The sequence below is a fragment of the Thamnophis sirtalis genome, unplaced genomic scaffold (assembly GCF_051295495.1).
Source record: "Thamnophis sirtalis isolate CommonGarterSnake01/CBP01778 unplaced genomic scaffold, rThaSir2_p1.2 scaffold_2, whole genome shotgun sequence".
In the NCBI taxonomy this organism is placed as follows: domain Eukaryota; kingdom Metazoa; phylum Chordata; class Lepidosauria; order Squamata; family Natricidae; genus Thamnophis; species Thamnophis sirtalis.
This window is the reverse complement of record NW_028261382.1, coordinates 46754642-46775346: the sequence shown is the minus strand read 5'-3', so window position 1 is coordinate 46775346 and position 20705 is coordinate 46754642. Positions and strand designations below refer to the sequence as shown.

The following is a 20705-nucleotide window of genomic DNA, read 5'->3' as shown; positions in this document are numbered from 1 at the left end:
CAGAGGAGAGGAGAGCAGTGGAAATCTATGAGCCGGTCCTTGGGACGGAAATGCCACCGCTGCTAGTGAAGCCCCACCTGAGCTCTGGGGATGAAAGGCAGGGGGCAGAAATGAATAGATGTGACAGAGGAGAGGAGAGCAGAGGAAATCTATGGGCCGGTCCTTGGGATGGAAGAGCCACCGCTGCTAGTGAAGCCCCACCCGAGCTCTGGGGATAAAAGGCAGGGGGCGGAGATGAATAGATGTGACAGACAATTATTCATCTCCCGGTCGGAAGGACTTGTTAGCCTGCGGTGAGAGAGAGATTTTTTGCCAGGGCTGTCTAATAAAGAAATCATTGATTAAAATCATTATGATACAGAAGGACCTTGACAAACTTGAACATTGGGCACTATCTAATAAAATGAAATCCAATGGTGAAAAGAGTAAGGTTCTACATTTAGGCAAGAAAAACGAAATGCACAGGTACAGTATAGGTGGGACCTTGCTCAATAGTAGTAACTGGGAGAGGGATTTTGGGAGTCCTAGTGGACAGCCATTTAAATAGGAGCCAGCCGTGTGCAGCAGCTGCCAAAAAAGCCAACACAGTTCTAGGCTGCATCAACAGAGGGAGAGAATCAAGATCACATGAAGTGTTATAAGGCCTTGGTAAGGCCACACTTGGAATACAGCATCCAGTTTTGGTCGCCACGATGTAGAAAAGATGTGGAGACTCTAGAAAGAGTGCAGAGAAGAGCAACAAAGAGGATTAGGGGCCTGGAGACTAAAATATATCAAGAACGGTTTCAGGAATTGGGTAGGTCTAGTTTGATGAAAAGAAGGACTAGGGGAGAGATGATAGCAGTCTTCCAATATCTCAGGGATTGCTACAAAGAAGAGGGAGTCAAACTGTTCTCCAGAGCGCCTGAGAATAGAACAAGAAGCAATGGGGGTAAACTAATCATGGAGAGAAGCAACTTAGAAGTAAGGAGAAATTTCCTGATAGTGAGAACAATTAACCAGCGGAACAGAAGTTGCCTCCAGAAGTTGTGAATGCCCCAACACTGGAAGTCTTTAAGAAGATGTTGGATAGCCATTTGTCTGAAACGGTATAGGGTTTCCTGCCTAGGCAGGGGGTTGGACTAGAAGACCTCCAAGGTCCCTTCCAACTCTGCTATTGTTTGTTGGGGTTTGTTGTGTTTGGGGAGCTGAGCAAGCACATTAACTGATTAAGGAGAAATTCCTTCTTAAGTTTCTTCCCAGGCTCTTTATGCAGTTGTGGGCCAGGCCTGCTCTTATCTAATTGGTCCCTAGGCCCCCAGGTCCGTGGAGCGGCACTGGGCCGGCCAAAGAAAGCAAAGCCTGGTCCATGGGATGCACACAAAACCACGCTCCCTCCGGTCCACGGAAAAACCACAGAACCAGTCCCTAAGCCCCGGGGCCGCTGCCCTAGGCAGCATCTCTTCTACCAATCTCTCCCAAGGCCATTCTCCCCACCCCCACCATGCCATTACTCTTCCTTAGGGACCTCTGTCCCTTCCTCCCCCTCACCTCTCCCCACCTGGGGATGATTCTCTCCGTCAGTCGGTTGGTGGCAATGGAAAGAGGAACCGGCCGCTTCTGAAGCTGACGGCGTTGTTCGAAGAGACCCAGGAGGTTGTGCGAAGAGATCTGGGGGGACTTCCCTGAAACGAGAGAGGAAGGAATGAGTGAGAGCCATCAACCCATGGAACAGAAGCTGCCTTCAGAGATTGTGGGGGCTTCATCCCTGGAGGCTTTCAAGAAGAGACCGGACTGCCCATCTGTCAGAAATGGTGTAGGGTCTCCTGCTTGGGCGAGGGAGGGTTGGACTAGATGACCTACAAGGTCCCTTCCAGCTCTGTTAATCTGACTCTAGGAGTCTCTCTCCTTTTGAGCCTCTTCAACCTGGCTAGATGTCTGCAGAATCAATCTCCAAACTCACTGTTGTGGCCTGCTAGCAGTCAGTGGAGTTGGCGGCAGAGTTAGCAATAGCAATAGCTGTTAGACTTATATACCGCTTCATAGGGCTTTCAGCCCTCTCTAAGCAGTTTACAGAGTCAGCATATCGCCCCCAACAATCCGGGTCCTCATTTTACCCACCTCGGAAGAATGGAAGGCTGAGTCAACCCTGAGCCGGTAAGTTTTGAACAGCCGAACTGCAGAACTGCAATCAGCTGAAGTAGCCTGCAGTGCTGCATTTAACCATTGCGCCACCTCGGCTCTCTCTGAACACTGAGGAATCTGGGGAGGAAGATGGGCCAGTCCTGGAGTCTGGGGAAGGCTCTGATGAGGGCTCTGCGTTGGAGGCAGAGAGGGGGTCAGGACCGTATGCCAGTTATCAGCTCCCTTCGGAGTCAGACATCAGTGACGCAGAAGAACAGCTGGAGCCTGTTCCCAGAGTGCGCATGCACAGAGCTGCCAGATGAAGGGAACAGCTAAAGAACAGGGGTCGACTTGGGAGGAAGGCCACAGGTGGACGATGAATGGCCCCTCCCAGAGGAAATAAAAGAGGAGCAAAAGGGGAGTGGAGTTTGCAGGAGAGACAATTAGTTCGCTTAATTGGTTCGTGACTCTCCGAGACTCCTGGCCAAGATTTGCAGAGATCAGCCTGGCAGCTCTCCAAGCCAGATAAGGTCTGTGACCGTAAATCCTCCCTTGAAAGACTTTGCTGGATGTGAATGAGCAGAATTCACAGTCAATTAATAAAAGGTTTTTTTTTTCAGGACAAGAAATTTGTTGCATGCTCTTAGGAAGCCTCGGCCAGAATACTCACTTCCTTCCTTTTCAAATCTGGCTTGGCCTCCAACTCCAGAAAACAGGACAGGCGGTCCTCAACTTACGACCACAATCAAACCCAACATTTCTATTGCTAAGTGAGACATTTGTAAACTGCCCCATTTTGCGATCTTCCTTGTCACGGTTGTTAAGGGAATCGTTGCAGAGGTTAAGCTGGTAAGACATATGTTAAATTGATCTGGCTTTCCCATGGACTTCGCTTCTTGGAAAGTCGCAAGAGGGGATCGCGTGACCCCGGGACGTTGTGACTGTCATAAATACGAGTCAGTCGCCAAGTGTCCGGATTTTGATCATGTGACCATGGGAGGATGCTGCAATGTCCATAAGGGTGAAAAAGGGTCGTAAGTCACTTTTTTCAGTGTTTTTATAACATCAAACGGTTACTAAATGGGATGGTTGTAAGTGGAGGACTAGCTGTCGTTGGGTCAAACCATTTTAAGAACTGTGCCTGATTTTTGGGAAGGACAAATGCTCTGGAACTAAATTCCAAGGTGGAAATCTCTCCCGTCAAAGGTTCATATAGTAGATTAAGGGAATTGTAATGAAGATTGAACAGGAAGGATTGCCATTTATAGACAATTAAGGGTTATCTAAACCCAGATAAGGAAAAATGGAGAGGGAACATGAAATATACTCACAATGGGAAACTATTGAGATTTAAAAATAGAATCACAAATTGAGGGCGTGTAAGGATGTATAATTATATAAATATAATGATGAGAATAGCTGGGAATTGTAACCAGGTCTACATCTCGGCCAAAATTAGGCGGGGTGTGTGTGTGTGTTTAAAAGCATAATATGTATACTTTTTGGTTCTCCCTTTTTTTTAAAAAGGAGGAAGATATATGTTAAAATTAAATATGTATACTGAAAAGGAATTATAAATACCATCAACATAAAATGGAGCTCGCTCAGAAGCTGAAATACACCAAGTAAATGAGATGAAGAGTGGGAAGTAGAGGAGAGAGGTAGGGGAAGAAGAGAGGGATAGGAGAGAGGAGGATGGAAGAGGAGGAGAGAAAGGAGGAGTGGAAAGGGGAGAGAGGAGAAGGAGAGAGGAAGGGGAAATAGAGAAGAGAAGGAAAACAGAGGGAAGAAAGGAGGTAGGGAGGGAGAGGAGAGAGGCGGAAGAAAGTGATGGATAAGGTACAAATACGGTGTATGGAGAGCAGAAGAGCCAATAATTGTTTTTGGGGAGTTGATGGTAAGATGAATCGATGTAAATATTTAATAATACAATACGATGTTGGCTATGTAATAGTATACACCTGGTTATATGTTATGAAAATGAAAAAATTAAAAAAACTTTATATATACTGTATATATAAAAAAAGGTTTTCCAGCATGGCCACGAAGATGCAAATGTGTCTAACCAAATTCTCTTGGTTTTTGGCCATCCTAGAAAAAACTCCAGATATCCCTTTGCACAAAAAGCAGAAATTCCACCCCGGAGGAATGCAGTGGGACTGAACTTCCTTCGCAAGTCTTTTAAACAAGGAGCTTTCCTCACCCCCCACCCGTCAAATTTAGCTGGCACCAACATCCCCCGCAGATGGAAAATTTGTCCCCAAAACAGGAAAAAGAAAAATTATTTCCCAGGCCCAGCTGTGCCCCCTAGAGACTCACCTGCCAAAGTCAGGAGGGTGTTGTTAATACAGTAGACCCAAGAGCATCGGTGGGGAAGGAGCTGATGAGAGAAACAAAGGGGAAGAAGAGAAGAAATGGAGAGAAACAGAGGAAGAGAGAGAAAGGGCCCATCAATCTTGGTTAAACTCCGCCCAGGGCCCTTTTCTGATGGCATCAAACATGACAGCCACATTGGTATAGTAGTTCAGGCACCAGGCTACAAATTAGGCAATGTTGAGTTCAGTTCTGTCTCGGCCACGAAGGTTGGCTGGCTGAGTCACCAGGAGACTGTGAGTTCTAGTCTTGACTTTAGCATGAAAGCTTATTGGTTGACTTATTGGACCAATCACCAGGAAACTGTGAGTTCTAGTCTTGACTTTAGCATGAAAGATGGCTGAGTGACTTTGGACCAGTCACCAGGAGAAGGTGAGTTCTAGTCCTGCCTTAGGGACAAAAGATGGCTGGGTGACTTTGGACCAATCATCAGGAAACTGTGAGTTCTAGTCTTGACTTAGGGACGAAAGATGGCTGGGTGACTTTATTTATTTATTTATTTAATTAATTAACTAATTAACTTGTATGCCGCCCACTCTCGGAAGACTCAGGACGGCTTACAAATAAAAAGGGAAGGGGGGGATATAAAAAATAAAAGACAACAATTTAAAAATTCAACAGCATTCATAACTTAGGATGGGGCTGGATAATTCAACAGCCCCAGGCCTGCCGGAACAGCCAGGTCTTGGTCGCTTTGCGGAAGGCCGGAAGGGTAGTGAGGGTCCGGATCTCAACAGGGAGCTCGTTCCAGAGGGCCGGAGCAGCCATAGAGAAGGCCCTCCCCCGGGGGAGTCACCAGCCGACATTGGCCGGCAGATGGAATCCGGAGGAGGCCTAGTCTGTGCGATCTAATAGGTCTCTGGGAGGTAAACTTTGGACCAATCACTAGGAGACTGTGAGTTCTAGTCCTGCCTTAGGCATGAAAGATGGCTGGGTGACTTTGGACCAATCACCAGGAGAAGGTGAGTTCTAGTCCTGCTTTAGGGACGAAAAATGACTGGGTGACTTTGGACCAATCACCAGGAGAAGGCGAATTCTAGTCCTGCCTTAGACATGAAAGCTTATTGGTTGACTTTGGACCAATCATCAGGAAACTGTGAGTTCTAGTCTTGACTTAGGGACGAAAGATGGCTGGGTGACTTTGGACCAATCACTAGGAGACTGTGAGTTCTAGTCCTGCCTTAGGCACTAAAGGTGGCTGGGTGACTTTGGACCAATCACCAGGAGAAGGTGAATTCTAGTTCCACCTTAGGCATGAATGCCAGTTGGATGGCTTTGGGCTGGTCTCTGTCTCTGTCTGTCTCTCTGTCTCTCTCTCTGTCTGTCTTTCTCTCTCTCTCTCTGTCTCTCTCTCTCTCCGACTCACCGCACAGGATTTTCGTTGTGGGGAAAACAGGAGGAGAAAGGAATATTAGGGACGCTCGCTACCTTGCGTTGACCGATAAAAATAATAAACGTGGGATATAAACAACTAATTTAAAAATATTTCAAGCGACTTGCTAAATTTTACACAGAGTCAGGAATCCCAAGCATACTCATTGCAGTTTAAGCACAGAGCAGAGGCACTGGCCTGCTACAGGGGTGGCTTAATCATGGCTTGTAGCGGTCAAACAAGCCAAGATCTCCTCCCCCAATCCTCCCCTCGTGTTTCTCTTGAGGAGAACTCACCTTCTCCATCGTGTCTTCGTGGAGCTCGTGAAGATTCAAGGTGTATATACCTTCCTCTGCTCCCACCACCAGATACAGATCTGCAAACCGGAAGAGGAAGTTTATAACATTGAAAGAGAATGTGGTGGATTAGGGATGGAGAGAGACCCAAGTTCTAGTTTTCCCTTGTCCATAAATTCCTACCCTGCAGGGCTGGTGTTGCGAGGAAATATTGTACTGCTCTTTCTCAACCTTGGCAATTTTTAAGATGTGTGGACTACAACTCCCAGAATTCCCTAGCCAGCATGTTGGCAGGGTATTATGAAGTACACACCTCATAAAGCATACTGGCTGGGGAATTCTGGGAGTTGAAGTCCATCCATTCTAAAATATTCTGGCTGGGGAATTCTGGGAGTTGAAGTCCACTCATTTTAAAGTATTCTGGCTGGGGAATTTTGGGAGCTGAAGTCCATCTATCTTAAAGCACTGCTGACTGGGGAATTCTGGGAGTTGAAGTCCACTCAGTCTAAAATATTCTGACTGGGGAATTCTGGGAGCTGAAGTCCATCCATTTAAAAAAATATTCTGGCTGGGAAATTCTGGGAATTGAAGTCCACCCATTTTAAAGTATTCCAGCTGGGGAATTCTGGGAGCTGAAGCCCACCCATCATAAAGTACTGCTGACTGGGGAATTCTGGGAGTTGAAGTCCACACCTCTTAATTTACCAAGACTGAGAAACAATGTTATGTAGGCCATCTTCTGATGGAATGGAAATTGCAGAAATCAATGAGAAATAAATCCCTACCTCGTGTTTCTGGATGGATCCACGTTGTAGCTGAGTTGATCTTCAGCGGGCAGCCGTTGAAAACTTTGGAAAAGCAAGCTCCCATCTGGGAAAGAAGGAAATGGAATATTTGGATATTGAAGTGAGTTTGTGTATGCAGGAAATGACTGGGATTTATTCCTCCATTGTCAACTGTCCTTTTCATCTCATTCCTAGACTTCACATCAAATCTTCCTTGAAGTCCAGAGCTGTTATGGCCCTTTTTATGGCTTGTGGACTTCGACTCCCAGAATCCCTGAGCCAGCTGGCTCAGGAATTCTGGGAGTTGAAGTCCACAGATTGTAAAAGGATAGTTTTGTAATAGTTCCCCACCCCTGTTTTAGTCACAGGCAGATTTGAGACTTTTCTAATCCCCTCTGAGTGAGCAAAACTACCACTTTGGGGACTTGCAGTAAAATATTAAGGTTTTTTTGGGGGGGGGGGTGTAGGGAAGAAGGAAATGCAACTTACATGAACTTTGGGCGTAGGGGGTAATCCATGACACAGCAGCCTCTGGAAAGGTGATGGAGAGAGAAGGGGGAAGCATTAAAGGAACATTTTTTAAAAACTTTCCAATATTTTCCTCGTTTCATAAAACAAATAAGGCACTCTCTCTAACTGCATTCCTTGTTCAATTGCAGAATTAGTTGTGGTGGCCCACCAAGAGGCCAGCAGAGTTGGCAGCAGATTCGGAGAGCGAGGAGGTTGGGGAGGAACCTGGGCCAGTCCTGGAGTCTGGGGAAGGCTCTGAGGAGGGCTCTGTGTCGGAGGCAGAGAGGGGGCCAGAGCCGTATGCCAGTTACCAGATGCCTTCCATCGTTCCCAGCATGAGGCTCTTCTCCAGGGAGTCCTTCTTCCTTCTCATTAGGTGGCCAAAGTCTTTGAGTCTCCTCTTCAGGATCTGTCCTTCTAAAGAGCAGCCAGGATTGATCTCCTCTAGGACTGACCGGTTGGATGGCCTTGCAGTCCAAGGGACTCAATGCAGGAGTCTCCTCCACCACCAGAGTTCAAAGGCCTCCATTCTTTGGCGCTCAGCCTTCTTTATGGTCCAACTTTCATAGACATCCGTTGCAACTGGGAAAACCACAGCCTTGACTAGAGGCACTTTTGATTGGCAGGGTGATGTCTCTGCTTTTTAGGATGCTGCCTAGATTTGCCATCGCTTTCCTCCCCAGGAGCAAGCCTCTTTTAATTCCTTGGCTGCAGTCCCCATCTGCAGTGACCTTGGAGCCCAGGAAAAATAAAATCTGTCCCTACCTCCATTTCATTAGACTAGCCATATCCAATTCCTCCAACCACCAAACACAGTTTGAAAAATCCTGATTTAGCATGCTTACCGTGGCTTCTTCCTTCTTCTTCATGGTGGCCCACTCAGTGGATAGGAGGCAGTCCGCAGGCTTGGGAGAATCCACCACAGGAAGGTCTGGCGTTTCACCGAAGGCTGTGCTGCCTGTTGTCGAAAGAGAAATAACAAAATCACTAGCAGGAAAGCAGTTTGGATTTCTTTTCAATAAGCTTCCACCCATTATTTCTGGTCCTGTCTTCTGGTGCTTTGGCGAATAAGCCAATCCCCTCTTCTCTGGGACAGCCCCTTAAGTATGGGGAGAGCCCTACCATGTCACCCCCTAATCCTTCAGTTTGATACACTAGATCAGGGGTGCTCGAACATGGCAACTTTAAGACTTGAGGACTTCAACTCCCAGAATTCCCTAGCCAGGAAAGCTTTGGCAACTTTAAGACTTGAGGACTTCAACTCCCAGAATTCCCTAGCCAGGAAAGCTTTGGCAACTTTAAGACTTGAGGACTTCAACTCCCAGAATTCCCTAGCCAGGAAAGCTTTGGCAACTTTAAGACTTGAGGACTTCAACTCCCAGAATTCCCTAGCCAGGAAAGCTTTGGCAACTTTAAGACTTGAGAACTTCAACTCCCAGAATTCCCTAGACAGGAAAGCTTTGGCAACTTTAAGACTTGAGGACTTCAACTCCCAGAATTCCCTAGACAGGAAAGCTTTGGCAACTTTAAGACTTAAGGACTTCAACTCCCAGAATTCCCTAGCCAGGGAAGCTTTGGCAACTTTAAGACTTAAGGACTTCAACTCCCAGAATTCCCTAGCCAGGGAAGCTTTGGCAACTTTAAGACTTGAGGACTTCAACTCCCAGAATTCCCTAGCCAGGAAAGCTTTGCTGGCTAGGGAATTCTGGGAGTTGAAGTCCACAAGTCTTAAGGTTGCCAAAGTTTGGAGACCCCTGGCACTAGACATAAATGAAAGCAGTCCTTGAGTTACGACCACAAATGGGCCCAAAATGTACGTGGCTAAGCAAGACATTTGCTAAGCGAGTTTCGCTCCCATTTACAACCTTTCTTGCCACCGTTGTTAAGTGAATTGCTGCACTTGTTTTAAGTTAGAAACAGAGTTGTTAAAGTGAATCTGGCTTCTCCACTGACTCGTCAGGAGGACGCAAAAGGGGGATCACAAGGATACCGCGACCGTCATAAATACCAGCCCTTTTGCCAAGCATCTGAACGTTGATCACGTGACCATGGGGCTGCTGCAGTGGTCACTAAGTGTGAAAAACAGTCCTTGTACCTTTGAACGGTCATTGAGTGAGCTGTTGTAAGTCGAGGACCACCTGTGTACATCTTGATGAAATAAACGTGGAATATTTATTGGGAGTGTGGAATAAGAAGTCTGACTCATCTGAGGATGGTGAAAAATGGTGTAGGGTGGGAGAGGGGTAGGACTAGATGACCTTCAAGGTCCCTTCCAACTCTTGGTTATTATTATTATTCTATTCTTTGATAGCCACTTGGTCTCGGAATACAAAGTGGAAAATACCTCTTTACCTGGGGCGGTGTGGCTCCTGGGCCCTTCCAGATCCGAGCGCTCTCCATCCTGCTCCCAGGGAGCCTTATACGTGAGCTCCATGTTGAGAAAATCCCAAAAGGGTCCTCTTTTGATAGTGCTGGACAATTCCTCCCCAAGTCCCCCCGTCCGCTGCTCTTCCTGGGTCTGCAGAGGAGTAGGGGGAAACAAAGAGATACAGATAGATACAGATTTGGAAGAGACCTTATAGGTCATCTAATCCAACCCCACTTCCAAGCAGGAGACCCCTACACCGTTTCTGACAGAGGGCAGTCCAGTCTCTTCTTGAAAGCCTCCAGAGGTGAAGCTCCCACAACTTCCGAAGGCAACTTCTGTTCCACGGTTTAATTGTTCTCACTGTCCTTATTTCCAGGTTGAATCTCTCCTTGATCAGTTTCCATCCATTCTTCCTTCTCTGGCCTTCGGGTGCTTTGGAGAATAGCTTGACCCCCTTCATCTCTGTGGCAGCCCCTCAAATATTGGAAGATGCTCTCCTGTCTCCCCTGGTCCTTCTCTTCCCTAGACTAGCCAGGCCCAGTTCCTGCAACCGTTCATCATATGTTTGAGCCTCCAGTCCCCTCATCATCCTGGTTGCTCTTCTCTGCACTCTTTCTAGAGTCTCAACATCTTTTTTATAGTGTGGGGACCAAAACGAGATGCAGGATTCTAGATATGGTCTTACTAAGGCTTTTTAGAGTGGTATTAGTACCTAACGTGATTTTGATTGCATCCCTCTGTTAATGCAATTTAGGATTACATTGACATTTTTGGCTGCCGCTCCCCACGTTTGGCTCATATTTGGTTGTCCAATTGGGTCCCCTGCCTGAGGTTGGACTAGAAGACCCCCAAGTCCCTTCCAACTCTGTTATTCCGTAGAACTATATTCTAGAATGATAGAATTCTCACAATAGTTTGCAAAACCCAAAGGAAGTGGCCTTTTCAGGAAACAGGTGTAGTTTGAATAACCCAGAAGCATACCTGCTCTGTAGGATGCGCTGGGCGGATGGTTAGACTCCTAAGGAAGAAAAGGAAAAAAAAAAAGAAACAAAATAAGAGAATGTGTGTGTGTGGGGGGGGGAATCCAAAGATGTCAACCCTCCCATTGGCATATTCAGCAAAAGAAACTCCTGGGACATGATTTTTACCAAGAAAACACAGATAGTTCTCAACTTGCAACCACAACTGAAACCAACATGTAAGTTGTTAAGTGAGAAATATGTTTAAGTGAGTTTTGCAGTTAGCCAGTGGAACGGCTTGCCACCAGAAGTTGCAGGTGCTCCCACAACGGAGGTGTCAGGGGCTCCGACGGATGCCCTAATTAACTCATGAGCCTTGAGCCAAGTTTCAAAAGAAATCCAGTTATTTATTAGGAGCAACATGTCGGCACCTACCCGAGTGAAGTCAGCTCTGCCCCACATAATTTACGGCTCAACTATGACCCTGTTTCCCTCCCTCCTCCCAGGGTGTGTCACAAATCATAGTCTCCATTGGAGCATTTTCCCAGGGCTGTAGAAAACACGCCTTTCCGGCTGGCTCTGGTAACCTGGGAAACAGCCTTGGGAAAGGTAGGCATGGAATGTGCTTCTGGTTGTGGCTGCTGAGCTGCTCTGTCAGTCCCCCCCCCCAATGCCTATGGCAACTCGAGAGCAGGCCAGGGATGCTGTATGAGTTGACAGGAGGCTTTTAAGAAGAGAGTGGACAGACAGTTGTCTGGAGTGGTTTAGGGTCTCTTGCTCGGGCAGGGGGTTAGACCTCCAAGGTCCCTTCCAACTCTGTTATTGCATTAATGGGGAAAGCTACATTCACTCAATGACCAAGTATTTCATTCAACAGCTGCGGGGATTTGGCTAACAAACTATGACAAAAAAGGTCGTAAAATCAGGCACAATTCCCTTTAACAGCCACCTTGATTGGCAAGAGGAATTCTGTTCCCAATGGTGGTCATAAGTTGAAGATTACCTGGTTTGGGTAGGAACCATATTGAGGCTACAATAGAATGGAATGGAATAGGATAGGATAGGATAGGATAGGATAGGATAGAATAGGATTCAGAACAGAATAAGGAATAGAATGGAATGGAATAAGGAATAGAATAGAATAAGGAATAGAATAAGGAATAGAATAGAATAGAATAAGGAATAGAATAGAATAAGGAATAGAATAGAATAAGGAATAGAATAGAATAAGGAATAGAATGGAATAGAATAAGGAATAGAATGGAATAGAATAAGGAATAGAATACAATAAGGAATAAAATACAATAAGAAAAGAATAGAATAGAATAAGGAATAGAATAAGGAATAGAATAGAATAAAATAAGGAATAGAATAGAATAGATAAGAGGGGGTGAATAGAATAGAATAGAAGTAAAAGGAATGGGAATAGAATAGAATAGGATTCAGAATAGAATAAGAAATAGAATGGAATAGAATAAGAAATAGAATAGAATAAGGAATAGAATAGAATAAAATAAGGAATAGAATAGAATAGAATAGAGGGTGTGAATAGAATAGAATAGATAAGAGGGTGTGAATAGAATAGAATAGAATAGAAGTAAAAAGAATGGTAATAGAATTCAGAATAGAATAAGGAATGGAATGGAATAGAATTAATAGGAATTGGAATAGAATAGGATTCAGAATAGGATAGCATTCTTTACTGGCCAAATGTGATTGGACACACAAGGGATTTGTCTTTGGTGCAGATGTTCTCAGAGTACATAAGGAGAATAAAAATACATTCATCAAGAATAAAAAGATACAACACTTAGGTTACCAATAAGCAATCAAATCGTACTAGGAAACAAATAAAAACAATATAAATTGGAAGATATCATGATGGTCCCAAAAGCCCCCCACCCCCTTTCTCCTCCAATTATGCTGAGCTGGACAAGACCACCATTAAAACGTTTCATCGGGGATAGAAAACAACATGCCAGGTTTAATGTTGGCTTGTCTGAGGGGAAAACTCGGCCAGTTCTCCAGCGTTTCTAAGGTTAATCTCCCATCTCCTTCTTACCTCTCTTCTAAGGCCTCTTCGACGGACTGAAGCAGGCTCCTAGGGAAGGTGAAAACACAGCACAAGGTTACCTATCAGTTGCTCAGTCTTTCTATCCCACCCAAGTCACCGTTTGCTCCATCGGGGTTTTTCCCAAAGGTGCTTTTTCAAAAGGCAACTCGACTTTATGTTTCTCCTTGAAGACATTCGCTTCAATAAGAGCCCGCCGTGCCCCAAAAATGCCAACGCAATTCTAGGCTGCGTTAACATAGAATCAAGGCCCTGCGAAGTGTTAATATCACTCCTGACGGGCCACCACACCTCTCCCAACCCGATCACGTCTTTGCCCTTCCAAAATTCCTTACTCTCCATCTCCAAGAACCATCCAATTCTCTTCCTCTTCTTCGGTCTGCTAAAAGAGACAAAAAACGGTTCATATTAAGCGGGCCAGAATAAAACAGATCCGGTTTTATTTTTCGCCCTCACAGGATGAGCTGCTTCACTTCCCAATTCTGTCCCCCCCCCCCCCCCCCAGGAAAACAGGACTGGTGGGAATGTAGAGGCAGCCAAGGTGGCGCAGTGGTTAGGGTGCAGTACTGCAGGCCACTTCAACTGACTGTTATCTGCAGTTCAGCACTTCTAATCTCACCGGCTCAAGGTTGACTCAGTCTTCCATCCTTCCGAGGTGGGTGAAATGAGGACCCAGACTGTGGGGGCGATATGCTGACTCTGTAAACCGCTTAGAGAGGGCTGAAAGCCCTATGAAGCGGTATATAAGTCTAACTGCTATTGCTATTGCTAGTCCTCAACGTATGACCCCAAAACTTCTTTAATTAAGAGAACCAGTGGTTAAGTGAGTTTTGCCCATCTTTCTTGCTTCGTTCATTTGTTTCAGGAGTGTGAAGATCTGTCCGTGAATCTCAGAGGCTCTGTGCCCAGAGTCTTTCCTTGCACAGCTCCTCATTTGGGAAAATATTGACATGGCAGCTTTCCAAGCTAGATAAGGTCTGTGGTCATAAATACTCCTTTGAAAGACTGTTTGCCAGGCCTTGGCTGAAAGGGAATGAGAGGAATTCCCATTTGTTTAATAAAAGGGGTTTTGTCAGGACTAGGAATCGGCTTCGTGTTTTTTTGGGGGAAGCCTAGATCAGAACAGGGATGCTGGAAAGGTCCTATCATAAGTCACTTTTTTTCAGTGCCATTCTAACTGAACGGTCCCTAAGCAAACTGTCGTAAGTCGAGGACTGCCTGCATTCCATATCTAGCAAACTGGAAGGAGGGAAAAAAAACAGCCAACTTACATTATGTGTGAACAAACCTCAGTTTGTTTCATCACCAGTTAAAAGGAATGATATCCTCAGCTGTGAACCAGAGTTTACAGCCGGACTATAGCTGCATTCATGAATTAAATCAAGCCAAACAATTTACACTTGCACAATACGTCAACACAGACAGAACTACACACCGATGAAGGCCACTTACTGGGTTGCCCCATGGCTCCGTTTCTTTCCGTAACGGAGGGCCGAATTTAACCTGGTTAACTGGAAAGAAAGCAGAAACAATTTCAAGGTCAGAGAGATGGGCAGAAATGAGGTTCTACTCACGGCGTTCGAAAGCCCAGGTTTTAAAGCAACGCGACACGAAGTTAGAAAAATGGGCCCTTTTGCGCTGCCTTTGGACCACAATCTGCTAAGATGAGTTAAGAACGAGTGAGGTTGTCCCCTTTCTTTCAAGAGGCAATGGGACTTTCTGGTTTTTTCTCGGAAGGCGTTTCGCTTCTCATCCCCGGAGCTTCTTCAGCTCCGGCTCCAATTCCCCACCATGCAGACAGAGCTGAAGAAGCTTCTGGGATGAGAAGCGAAACGCCTTCCGAGAAAAAAACCAGAAAGTCCAGCTATCAGGCCTGCATTTATATTCCTTTTAGAATTTGGGCCTGCCACACTTTCTCTTATTTCATTATGCTGTTTCTTTAAGTAGAGTCAATGGGATGGGGGATTAGAAGGAGTAGGATTTTGGAATGTATTGTTTTTCATTCTTCGCTAGAAGCCAAGGTCATCCTTTGTCTCCACACCAGTACACCTGACCGGAAGAAGCTGGGCGTGGACGCCAGCGTGGAAGGAGGAGATTGGACCATGTGATGGACTGTGGGTGTGGGGACAAGGTCATGAACTTTTAACTGGGTGGGATTCTGATGTAACTTCCAGAGTTGGAATCCCCACAGCCGTGTGCCAACATGCCTGCTTTATTAAATTGGAACTTTAATCATAGTTTTGCCTTCGACTCTGATTTAATTCTACATGGTATTTGGAACGCTTATACCAGCTGCCTCTTGAAAGAAAGCATCTTTGGGACAATAATGACTTGGAGGATTGTGGATCTCCGTAGACAACAAGATGGGTTGCATGGAATTCCCTCAAAGGAGCAGAGTCTTTTAGAAAAAAAAAATAGTTTTACATTTCATCATGGAACTGCAGTGCGGGGAGGGACCTTGGAGGTCTTCTAGTCCAGCCCCCTGCTCAAGCAGGAGACCCTATATCACTTCAGACAAATAGCTGTCCAATCTCTTCGTAAAAATCAATCAATCAAACAAATGATCAGAATAGAGCAGAAAGGGACCTTGGAGGTCTTCCAGTCCAACCCCCTGCTCAAGCAGGAGAGCCTACACCCCATGGTGATGAAATATTTGCAACCAAATTGATGTTGTGGTCCACCACTGTCTGGAGTCGGACAGTGAGGAGGTTGGGGAGGAGCATGGGCCAGTCCTGAGGCTGAGGGAGGCTCGGACGAGGGCTCAGTGTCCGAGGCAGAGACGGGGTCAAGGCCATCTGGCAGTTTTCAGCTGCCTTCGAAGCTAGATAGCAGTGAGGCAGAGGAGCAGCTGGAGCTGTTCCCAGTGTGTGCATGGGCAGAGCTCCCAGAAGAACTCAGAAATCAGGGTCAACTTGGGAGGAAGGTCACAGGTGGAAGGTGATTGGCCCCTCCCAGAGGAAATAAAAGAGGAGCGAAAGGGGAGTGGGCTTTAGCAAGAAACAATTCTTTTGTTTGTTCCTTCGTTCGATTCCTTTCAGGAGTGTGAAGATCTGTCTGTGAATCTCAGAGACTCTGTGCCCAGAGTCTTTCCTTGCGCAGCCCCTCATTTGGGAAAGTATTTACATGGCAGCTTTCCAAGGTAGATAAGGTCTGTGGTCATAAATACGCCTTTGAAAAACTGTTTGCCAGGCCTTGGCTGGATGTGAATGAGAGGAATTCACATTCATTTAATAAAAGGGGGTTTGTTGGGACCAGGACTCTGCCTCCTGCTTTTTGGGGAAGGCTAGGTCAGAACAATTGCCAAGCTCGAAGCTCAAACCAACAGCCAAACCTACATTTGCACAGAAGGGCATTCCAACATACGAATTAAACTTACGCTGGATCTCAGAGAGGGTGCCTTCTGATGGCCCACGTGGCTTACTCGAGCAGATTTTATCGGGGAAAACGTCATAAGCCTGAATTGGGAGGGAAAGTCACAGTTTTTGTTTCATAGGTAAATAGGTAGGTAGGTAGGTAGGTAGGTAGGTAGGTAGGTAGGTAGGTAGATGGATAGATAGATAGATAGATAGATAGATAGATAGATAGATAGATAGATAGATAGATAGGAGAGAGATAGAATAAATAGTAGATAGATACAATACAATACAATACAACAGCAGAGTTGGAAGCGACCTTGGAGGTCTTCTAGTCCAACCCCCTGCCTAGGCAGGAAACCCTATACCGTTTCAGACAAATGACTATCCAGCATCTTCTTGAAGACTTCCAGTGTTGGGGCATTCATAACCTCTGGAAGCAACTTCTGTTCCACTGATTAATTGTTCTAACTGTCAGGAAATTTCTCCTCAGTTCTAAGTTGCTTCTCTCCTTGATTAGTTTCCACCCATTGCTTCTTGTTCTACCCTCAGGTGCCTTAGAGAATAGCTTGACTCCCTCTTCTTTGTGGCAACCCCTGAGATATTGGAAGACTGCTATCATGTCTCCCCTAGTCCTTCTTTTCATTAAACTAGACATCCCCAGATCCTGCAACCGTTCTTCATGTTTTAGTCTCCAGTCCCCTAATCCTCTTCGTTGCTCTTGTCTGCACTCTTCCCAGACTCTCCACATCTTTTCTACATCATGGCAACCAAAACTGAATGCAGTATTCCAAGTGTGGCCTTACCAAGGGATTATAAAGTGGTATTAATGCTTCATGTAATCTTGATTCTATCCCTCTGCTTATGCAGCCTAGAACTGTGTTGGCTTTTTTGGCGCACAGCTGGCTCCTATTTAAATGGTTGTCCACTAGGGCTCCAAGATTCCTCTGTTACTACTATTGAGCCAGGTACCACCTATACTGTACCTGTGCATTTTGTTTTTCTTGCCTAAATGTAGAACCTGACTCTTTTCACCAATGAATTTCATTTCATTAGATAGTGCCCAATGTTCAAGTTTGTCAAGATCCTTCTGTATCTTTAGCCTGTCTTCTGGAGTGTTGGCTATTCCTGCCAGCTTGGTGTCATCTGCAAATTTGATAGGTAGGTAGGTAGGTAGATAGATTGATTGATTAAATAGTAGGTAGGTAGGTAGGTAGGTAGGTAGGTAGGTAGGTAGATAGATAGATAGATAGATAGATAGATAGATAGATAGATAGATAGATAGGCAGATAGATAGATAGATAGGCAGATAGACAGATTAAATAGTAGGTAGGTAGGTAGATAGATAGATAGATAGATTAAATAGTAGGTAGGTAGGTAGGTAGGTAGGTAGGTAGGTAGGTAGATAGATAGATAGATAGATAGATAGATAGATAGATAGATAGATAGATAGATAGATAGATAGATAGATAGATAGATAGATAGATAGATAGATAGATAAAATTTCCTGGCCAGCATGGGGAATTCTGGGAGTTGAATTCCAAAAGTCTTAAAGTTGCCAGGTTTGGAGACCCTTGGACTCTTTCATCGCTCTGCTGCAGCTCCCTGTCGCCGGTTCAGCTCCACAGTTGATAGGCCTTTTGGTTAGGACAGGTAGAGGAAAAAAGGACGCCGCGCTAGGAGGAGGCTTCCGGTCGGCTCCAGAATGGAACGGAGGGCTTCCAGTTAGGACCTTTGTGACTCTTTGAGTGTTTAAGGTTGCCGACCCCTGCTCTAGCAGACCTCTTAGAAAACGGTGTCAGCAGAGAAGGTATTTGTAGGCAAACATACATTTGAAATGTGTTTGAATATTAATAGCTGGGGTTGATGGATGAGCACAACTCACTGATAATGTCTCCTCGAATGGTGATGAAATGTTGGCAACCAAATTGCCAAGCTCAGAGCTCAAATCAACAGCTAGATGCAGCCAGTTCCTGCAACCGTTCATCGTATGTTTTAGCCTCCAGTCCTCTAATCCAGTGTTTCTCAACCTTGGCAACTTGAAGATGTCCGGACTTCAACTCCCAGAATTCCCCAGCCAGCATTCGCTGGCTGGGGAATTCTGGGAGTTAAAGTCCAGACATCTTCAAGTTGCCAAGGTTGAGAAACACTGCTCTAATCCTCTTTCTTGCTCTTCTCTGCACCCATTCTAGAGTCTCAACATCTTTTCGGTATCATGGTGACCAGGTCCGGATTTTCCCAGGTTTGAAGTGAAAGCGATTAATGTAACCCCCATCTTCCTCCCCCCTCCCCCAATGTGCCCCCAACACAACTGTACCTCGAAATCCCCATCGTCCAAGGCAGTTGCGTCCAATTCAGGGTTTGTGGCTTTATCCAGTAATTCTACGGCAAGAACGCGGGCCAAAGGCTGGCAGACGAAAGGATGCTACAGAAGAAGAGACACGGATAAGCCGAAGAGATCAAAAGCACTCCCAGTTTTCATTGGGGATCCCAAGGGGGCCCCAGGATTTGCCACAGCAAATGGACACCCCTGTCTGAAAATCTCCCATAATACGTTAAAGCCAGGGGTGGGATTCAGCCGATTTGGACTGGTTTGGGTGAACTGGCTTCTAATTTTGCATCCGGTTTGCCGAACCGGTTGTTTTAAGGACCGGCTGGCCCTGCCCCTCCTGCCATTTAGCAATAGCAATAGCAGTTAGACTTATATACCGCTTCATAGAGCTTTCAGCCCTCTCTAAGCGGTTTACAGAGTCAGCATATCGCCCCCACAGTCTGGGTCCTCATTTCACCCACCTCGGAAGGATGGAAGGCTGAGTCAACCTTGAGCCGGTGAGATTTGAACCGCTGAACTGCAGATAACAGCCAGCTGAAGTGGCCTGCAGTACTATACCCTAACCACTGCGCCACCTTGGCTCTTTAAGTACAGGGCCAGCACGGAAGCTCAGGGCGAAAAATGGACCTACTGGAAGTTCTGGAAGTCCACTAACGGGCTGGTTTCCAGCTTCCGGAGGGGGCTGAGGGAGGCTATTTTCGCCCTCCCGGAAGTCTGGAAATGGCTCTGTTTCCGGCCTTCAGAGGGCCTCCGGATCCTGGGGAGACTGTTTCTGCCCTTCTGGAGGCTCAGGGAAAGCCTCCGGAGCCTGAGGAGGGCAAAAAACAGACCTACTGGAAGTTCGGAAATGGACCGGTTTCCAGCTTCCAGAGGCCTCCAGATCCCAGGGGAGGCCATTTCCACCCTCCCGGAGGCTCGGAAAAAACCTCCGGAGCCTGGGGAGGGTGAAAATGCCCCTCCCCCTACTGTAAAGAGGCTGAGTAGGCCACGCCCCTCCTCAACAACCGGGCAGAGAAGTGGTTGCTAAATTTTTTCAATCCCACCCCTGGTTAAAGCTGCTTTAGGGATGAAGCTAGCAAAGAGGAATACCCCCCCCCCCAGAATGGGGAAAACAGGAAGCCCAGTAAAATATCCCATAATCCCCTGGAGTTGACACTAAATCAGGACACAGGTAGTCCTTAAATTACAACAGTTCATTTAGTGACCGTTCAAAGTGAAAATGGCACTTACGACCATTTTTTCGCACGACCTCTGCGGCGTCCCCACAAGGTCACATGATCAAAACTCACCTGCTTTGCAACCAACTCACATTTATGACGGTCCCCGGGGATCATGCGATCCCCTTTTGGTGACCTTCTGTCAAGCAATGGGGAAGCCAGATTCACTTAACAACCGTGTCGCTCACTTAACAACCGTGACGATTCCCTTCGCAACGAAAACGGGGCGAAAGGCGCTTAAGTAAGGTCTCGGTTATCAACATAAAGCTGCACACGGTGGTCGTAAGTCGAGGACTACTGAGGAAATAAAATGGCCGCTCACAAATCTCTCCAGCATCCCCAGTGAAGACGATGCGGTATTCCTTTTCTGTGTTGTTTCTAGACAATTTTGATTTGGGAAGGGGAGCTGGAGGGTGGGATTAACTTTTGCCCACTCCCCAAGCTGGCATCACCTGTAAGAGTTTTTCTGCCACTGGTCGTTTTCTTGGGTTTTTGGTCAAGGAGAGTTTGAGGAAGTGGTGGAAATCAGGAGACCTGGGAGGACAAAACAGGAGCGCAAATGAAGAGAATAATTCCTAGTGCCCCAGGGAAAGAATTGTGTCTCTTACACACCCCCACACACTCACCAACACGCCTTATCTTTTAGCTTGGGGGGCTGGAAGTTGCTCTTCGACATCAACATCAGAGCCCTGCATGGCAAAACAAAACAGAGTTAAAACCAACTTTCTTTTTTCTCCTTCGTTTTAAAGCAGGGCTGTCCATATTTGGCAGGTTTAAGACTTGTGGACTTCAACTTCCAGAATTCAATTCAACTCTATTGCTGGCTGAGGAATTCTGGGAATTGAAGTACAGTTGAATTGAATTCTGGGAGTTGAAGTCTGAAAGAGCCGAGGTGGCACAGTGGTTAAATGCAGCACTGCAGGCTACTTCAGCTGACTGCAGTTCTGCAGTTCGGCTGTTCAAATC

At 46.1% G+C, this 20705-nt stretch overlaps 1 protein-coding gene across 1 annotated transcript in view; it reads right to left on the bottom strand.

Annotated features, from left to right (window-relative positions):
* The window catches only part of MAP4K2 (mitogen-activated protein kinase kinase kinase kinase 2), a 63862-nt gene that overhangs the window by 12462 nt on the left and 30695 nt on the right, over positions 1–20705 (bottom strand). Inside the window, exons 10-24 of the mRNA XM_087705322.1 lie at positions 20366–20428; positions 20192–20273; positions 18508–18615; positions 16214–16292; positions 14290–14348; positions 13173–13219; positions 12829–12867; positions 10789–10825; positions 9792–9957; positions 8285–8397; positions 7419–7460; positions 6930–7014; positions 6145–6224; positions 4423–4483; positions 1541–1664 (exon numbers count right to left, since the gene is read on the bottom strand). Of these exons, the coding sequence (XP_087561448.1) occupies positions 1541–1664; positions 4423–4483; positions 6145–6224; positions 6930–7014; positions 7419–7460; positions 8285–8397; positions 9792–9957; positions 10789–10825; positions 12829–12867; positions 13173–13219; positions 14290–14348; positions 16214–16292; positions 18508–18615; positions 20192–20273; positions 20366–20428 (1185 nt within the window). The remainder of the gene's footprint in view (positions 1–1540; positions 1665–4422; positions 4484–6144; positions 6225–6929; positions 7015–7418; positions 7461–8284; positions 8398–9791; positions 9958–10788; positions 10826–12828; positions 12868–13172; positions 13220–14289; positions 14349–16213; positions 16293–18507; positions 18616–20191; positions 20274–20365; positions 20429–20705) is intronic.